Source organism: Talpa occidentalis, unplaced genomic scaffold (assembly GCF_014898055.3).
Source record: "Talpa occidentalis isolate TD23 unplaced genomic scaffold, MPIMG_talOcc4v2.1 talOcc4.5, whole genome shotgun sequence".
Taxonomy (NCBI): domain Eukaryota; kingdom Metazoa; phylum Chordata; class Mammalia; order Eulipotyphla; family Talpidae; genus Talpa; species Talpa occidentalis.
This window is the reverse complement of record NW_023604861.1, coordinates 98405689-98412712: the sequence shown is the minus strand read 5'-3', so window position 1 is coordinate 98412712 and position 7024 is coordinate 98405689. Positions and strand designations below refer to the sequence as shown.

At 41.6% G+C, this 7024-nt stretch overlaps 1 protein-coding gene across 1 annotated transcript in view; it reads right to left on the bottom strand.

The window, feature by feature from the left end:
- Positions 1 to 486: 486 nt before the first annotated feature.
- ZNF2 (zinc finger protein 2) overlaps positions 487 to 7024 on the bottom strand; it is a 31376-nt gene continuing 24838 nt past the window's right edge. The window contains exon 7 of the mRNA XM_054701871.1: positions 487 to 6714. Coding sequence (XP_054557846.1) covers positions 5795 to 6714 — 920 coding nt within the window. The 3' untranslated portion in view covers positions 487 to 5794. The remainder of the gene's footprint in view (positions 6715 to 7024) is intronic.

The following is a 7024-nucleotide window of genomic DNA, read 5'->3' as shown; positions in this document are numbered from 1 at the left end:
ATGTCTTGGGAAAGATGGAGAATATTTTTCCTAGTTCCTCTAAGGATAGCTAAAAACCCTGGACATTATATATAAAACAGTATGAGAAGATTCTAAAAGATGGAGAGAATTCAGACTGGCTGGTGATATAAGAACCAGAAAAATGATAGAGCATTGAGTTTCCTGGGTCTTCCTTTTGCCTCATCAATCCCAGAGTGGGTTCTGAAAAAGTTGGTGACCCAAAAACACCATGAGCACAGGCAAAAAGGAAAAAAAAAATAGGTCTAAGAAAAGTCTGTTCTTTCTAGCCAAGACTTGGAAAGGAGCAGCCAAGCAAGATGGAAACCTTTAGACAATAACCAGGCAAAGACCATGGGAAAAAGGCAGCTGGATAGGCCCACATGAACAACAATGAAAGGGATATCTATACTCCCACCCTCCTCTAAGAAGGCTCCTCAGTGGCCTAACCCACCCCCACCCCCACCCCACAGCGGGGTGTCAGTGATGATCAAGTAGGGGACAGGATTTTCAAAACCAATCCCTCTCCCTACCCACCCCAGCAGCATCACTGGAGACCATGTCATGAGTTGAGGCTTCCAACCCTACTAGAGACAAGATGTTTCTCCCCTCCTTACTGGTTTGGTGCCAGTGGAGGCCACATGGGGAGCAGCAAGACTCTCCTACCTTTTCCAGCCAAAGTGGCATCATTGGAGGTCTAGTGCAGATCTGTAATACCACCCCCACTCAGCAGTGAGGACCCCTGTACCAGGTGTCAATAGAGGCCAGTGATGAACCTGGACTCCAATACCAGCTTACAAGTAGTAAATCCCCTCCTCTCAACCCTTTCTCCACCAAACGAGTGACAGTGAGACCTGCCCTAACAGATTTAAGCAGGATATAGGGTCTTATCATTTCTAAATTATCTAGATTTCAACTGAAAATCACTCAGCACACCAAGAACCATAGAAATCTCAACTTGAATGAATAGATAATCCACAGACACCAGGATAACATAACTGTTAGAATAACCTGGGAAGGATTTTAAAACAGCCATCATGAAAATGCCTCAAAGAACAATTAAAAACATGCTTGACATAAATTTAAAAAAATAGGAAGTCTCAGTAAGAAATAAAACACATAAAGAATCAAATGGAACTGAAAAACACAATAAATGGAAATAAAGCCTGATGATGGGGACAGTCCGTGGATTACAGATAAAAAACAGATTAACAGGGCCTCCCTGGTGGTGCAGGCATTTGAGCGCCGCACTGTGAAGCTGTCTACAGTGTGGTTTCGATCCTGGTCGGCCAGCTGGCAAGAATCCCACATGGTGCAGCAGACCTCTTGTGTCTCGCCTGCAGTTCCCCTCAGCAGTGTATTTCGTCAGTCTGCCTGTCCTGTTCCCCGTTCTGTCTCTAGTGAATCCTCTTACCCTCCCGCACATCTGGCCTGTACCCTGGTTCTTGTATAAATAAAATAAATCTTAAAAAAAAAAAAAGATAACACCCAATCTGAACAATATAGGGTGAAAACTGCTATGGGCTGAATTGTGTCTCCCCCACCCCAAATCCGTATGTGAAGCTCTAACTCCCAATGTAATTGTATGTAGAAGTAGAACTTTTAGAAGGTAATTAAGGTTAAACGAAATAGTAAATGTGGGGTCCTAATCTGACAGGACTGGCAGTCTTACAAGGAGGAGGAAGAGAGAGGGAAGGAAGGAGAAACTGAGGGAAGACCTTGAGGCCATATAAGGTAGCTGTCTAAAAGCCAGGGAGACAGCTTTCACCAGAAACCAAATCAGTTGGCACCTTGATCTTGAACTTCCCAGTCCCCAGAATTATGAGAACTAAATTTGCCTATTTTGTTATGGCAGCCCAAGCAGATTTTGGTACCAAGTGCTGCCACAACAAAGACCCAAAAATATGGAAGTGGCTTTGGAACGGGTAATGGGTAGAGGCTGGAAGGGCTGTGAGGTGCATGCTAGATATGTGGCTGTTAAAGGTCATTCAGGAGAGAAGAGAAACATGTTACTGGAAACAGGAAGCAAGGCAATCCTTGTAAAGTGGCAGAGAACTTGGCTGAACTATGTTCTAGTATTCTGTGGAAGGTAGAATTTATGATAAATGAGATTGGCTATTCAGCATAAATTTGTCAACAAAGTACTGAAGGTGCAGTTTGGGCCCCCCTGATTGCTTATAGTAAAATGTGAGATGAATTGAGGAAGGAATTGCAAAGCAAAAAGGATCTAGAATGTAGAGATTTGGAAAATTTTGTCTATATTACAAAATATGAGAAGGCTTGATCTGAAATTGACACTAAGGATGTGGCTCAACATCTCTGTAATAAAGAGACCATGGGCAGGACTCATGGACTTACTCAACGATCTAAGCAGAAGCCAGGAACAGAAATGGGATTATACCAGCAAAAACACTGCCCAAGGGGACAGAAAAAAAAAAAGTGAGCAAAATGAAAGGAGGTTTTTTGGAGCCTCTAGAGCCAGACAATAGAGCTATTCAGCTGCAAACCTGTGTTATGCATCAAGGAAAGGGAAGAATGACTCCAAAGTTCATTCAGAGATCATCAGGCTGCCTTCCCAGTTTCAAAGGGTTGGGAAACTGCCTCAGTTTCAACTAGTTATGTGGCTTCTAACTGTAACCCTGAGGCTGCCCGGTGAAGTCTTGGTGGCAGTGAAGCAGAAGTTGCTAAGTCTGCTACTTGCTGCTGCTTGGATTCTGCTCCTTGCTGAAGCAGAAAGTTGCTGGGTGTGCTATTTGTCCACAATAGTATGGACGGCTGCTTTGACCCCCTTCCCAAACAATAGAGTCTATGATGGATTGGGTGACAACTTCTGCATACAAAATGTATAAAACCTTACCATTCCTGCTACTGGGGATCAGACTTTCGGGAGCTGTACCACTGGGTCTGCAGGTGAGACAAATAAATCTCTCTCCACCTCTCTGTGCCTTCTGGTTTCTCTGAAAAATCGCCTTAACAGCAGAACTGCCCCTCCAGTGAATCAGGGAGGCAGAACCAATGTCTTTGTGGGTCTAGAAGGCATTAAGTCAAAGATTATTGCCAAGCCTTAAGTTATGATGGAATTTTCTTGATAAGTTTTGGACTTGCTTAGAACCTGTTAGCTTTCTTTTCCTATTTCTCCCTTTTGGAATGGGGATGTCTACCATATGCCTGTCCTGCAATTGTATTTTGCAAGCACATAACTTATCTGGTGAGTGGGAAGGTGAGTGGGAAGTTGCTGCACCTCCCCCTGCAGTGACCCTCAGGGCTAATGGCTGTTGCCATGGTCCCTGAGGTCCGGTGTGGGCAAGGAACCATGTGCGCAGGGGGAGAACAGCAAACTCCCTAAGATGCAGAAAAGCCGAATGCCTGCCAAGAGATAACGACCACCAGAAGCTGCCACAAAGATGATTAAAAGAAATGCTGACCACCTGGAACCTTATCTCGCTTTCTCAAGGCCTACAAACTTTATTCTGCTACAACTGTCTTTCTAAAATCTTTCCTTTTTCTGGTCATTGATTGCTAATTAAAAAACATACGTAATTTAATAATTAGGCTAATGCAAATGAAACATTACTAAACACTGTGTTATAATAGAATTGTTAGTTTAATAATCTTTCTATTATGTGCTTAACTTTAGTACCTTTGATATTAACTGCATTATAATATAAATTCACCCATGACAATTAATTATGAGTAAACATAAGTAGGTAGTAGTAGTAGTAGTAATTAGTACAAGAATATAGAAAGAGTTAATAGCCTGTCTACTTAGGAATGCAGCTAGGTCCAGATGTATTTTGGACATAAATCACTGCCCTGTCAATGATAAGCTAAACCTATGAGCAAGCTGATTTCTTTGATGTTTACCGATCCTATGCCTTTAGAAAAAACATATATATACTAACCACTAACTAAAATAAAGAGCACTCAGATTTACACTCTCTCTTGAAGTGTGTCTGTTTGTCATTTCTTTAACCGAATCCCTGACCACCCTGCGCAGTCTCTCAACCCTGAGACGGCCTCATCGTCTACTGCTGTTATGGTCCGCGGCAGGAAGTCTACCTCAGGATGAATTATACCTTGAGTCTCACCCATATTTGATTTAGGTGATTTTTAGATGAGACCTTGGGCTTCAGAGTTGATAGAATGAGTTATGACTGTTGGAATGAATGTACCTTTGCATGTAAGAACATGAATTTGGTGGGGTCGGGGGGAGAGGGAAAGAATGATATAGATTGAATTTGTCTCCCCCCAATTTTTATGTTGAGGTACTAACTCCCAGTGTGACTATTTGGAGACAGGGCTTTTAGGAGGTAATTAAGGGAGATCATAAGACTGGGTCCTAATTCCCTAGGACTGGGGGTCTTGTAAGAGGAGAGAAAGCACATGCATGTACCAAAGAAAGGCCATATGAGGACACAGCAAGAAGGTGGCCTTCTGCAAACCAGGAGGAAAGCCCTTACCAGAGAAAAAAGATGAACACCTTGATCTCTGCTTCATAAATTTCTGTTGTTTGAGATACCTGGCATATGGTATTTTGTTAGAGCAGCGTGAGTAGACTAAGACAAAGACACACTGAAGAAAAAAAGAAAAAAAAAGGAACTTGTGGTACTATAGGCCAAGATCTAACATTTGTACCATCACAATCCCTGCAGAAGTGTGTATTCAAAGAAATGATGTCTGAAAATTCCCCAAATTTAGCACAAGACATAAACCTACTGTTCAGACTCAAGAAACTCAGCAAACAGGACAAACTCAAGAAACTCACACCAAGACACATCAAATTCATGAAAACTAAAAACACAGCACTCAAAATGTTTCCAATAACCTTCAAACTTTCAATGAAAAAAATACATATACAAAGATGTCATCTGTATCTATCCTAGGGGAAAATGGTAAGAGGCAAAAATTTCAAAGTCTTTTCAAGTTTTGTACAAGCTAATATGCAGTGTCAATTCAAGTCCACAACTAAATTTTACTATGATATGAAAAAGTCTAAAGTAAAAACTACATACAACTGAGGTAAACCTTCATAAATAAGCACATTCCAAGTAACAGATGGCTTACAATAATTGAAATCCTCAAAGGCCCCATCTGTCCTCTCCCTTTCTAGGCTGCAGGTCTTGACACTTGGGAGTTAATGTGATTCTTGGTCTCAATAAGCAGGGTCTAAAAGACAAAAAGCGTAGAAGCAGACTCCCAGGCCAACATTGCCTGGCTTCGGGGGAAAGCTGCCCTCAAGGAGATTTTGCAACAAATCTGACTAATATTTTTCCAGATGTGAGCACTCATTTTAGTAGTTATCTCATCAACACCTCAAGTTCACGCCCCAGGTCTTTTCCCCTGTCCTTTCCATCTACCTTTACTGTACCCTTGCATTTAAGACTAAGGACAACGTCCCTTCTACTTCGACTTTCCATCCTGGACAAACTCTTTTCTACCCCTGCAATTCCCCTATCTCTTTAGAACTTTATCCCCTTAGCATGATGAGATTACCGAGTCAAGACGTCCTTTTTTCACCATGGCATACTCTATTTCTCACAATGATAAGATAGCTTAATACATATTAAAATATTGGAAATAATTTTCCTCTTTCCCCAAGAAAACTCACAATGTCCTCCATTGGGGCATTTTAAAAAATGTAAAACCCTTCTTTCATATTCTGAATAAGCTATGCTTCATATAAACAATGATTTCTCAATTAATATATGTTTTATAAGTTTTAAATTTCTTTGTAGCCCCCACATTGCATACAGTAAATGTCCAATAAATATGTCTGAATGTGCCACATTTACACAGTCTATCCAGTATGAATTCTCTTTTGCTGGCCAAAGGCTGAATGACCACTGAAAGCTTTTCCGTATTCCTTGGTTTCTCCTCCAGCATGAGTTTTCTGATGTTGAGAAAGAGATGAACTCTGGCTAAAGGCCTTTCCACATTCCTTACACTTATAGGGTTTTTCTCCAGTGTGAGTTTTCTGATGTTTTGTAAGAGAGGAGCTCTGGCTGAAAGCTTTTCCACAATCCTTACACTTGTAAGGTTTCTCTCCAGTGTGTGTTCTCTGATGACGAATAAGGGCTGAGCGGTCGCTGAATGCTTTGGCACAATCATTGCATTTATAGGGTTTCTCCCCAGTGTGAGTTCTCTGATGTTGAGTCAGGGCTGAACAGTAGCCAAAGGCTTTCCCACATTCGTTACACTCATAAGGCCTCTCCCCAGTATGAGTTCTCTGGTGCTGAATAAGACCTGAACGATCACTAAAGGCTTTCCCACATTCATTACACTTATAGGGTTTTTCTCCAGTGTGAATGACTTGATGTTGAGTAAGGAATGTGCTTTGGCTGAAGGCCTTCCCACATTCGTTACACTCATAAGGTTTCTCTCCAGTATGAATCCGCTGATGTTGAGTAAGGTATGAACTCTGGTTAAAGGCCTTCCCACATTCATTGCATTCATAGGGTTTCTCTCCAGTATGAATTATGTGATGCCGAATAAGGGCTGAGCGGTGACTGAAGGCCTTCCCACATTCATGACATTCATAGGGTTTCTCTCCAGTGTGGATTCTCTGGTGCAGAGTAAGGTGTATGCTCTGGCTAAAGGCTTTACCACATTCGTTACATTCATATGGTTTTTCCCCTGTGTGAATTCTCTGGTGCAAGACAAAAGCTGAATAGTAACTAAAGGCTTTCTCACACTCATTGCACTTCCAAGGTTTCTTTCCTGCACAAATTCTCCCATGCCTCATGAGGTCTGAATTTTGTTTTAAGTTCTTTTTAAATGGATCATAATTATGCAGTCTCTCTCCCTGCTGTTGAACAAGTAATGACCTCCGACTGAAATTTCTTCCAAATTCATCACACTGGTAACTTCTGTCCCCAGAAGATTTCTTCTGAATGACCACCTCTTGTATTAAATGTTTCTCATGGTTTTCCTGTTGACTCTTTAAAGAATCCTCACATTCACTGGAAGCTTCCTTTGGAAATCTTTCTATTAACACCCCAGGGGCTGATTCTTCTTCAGAAATGTCCCT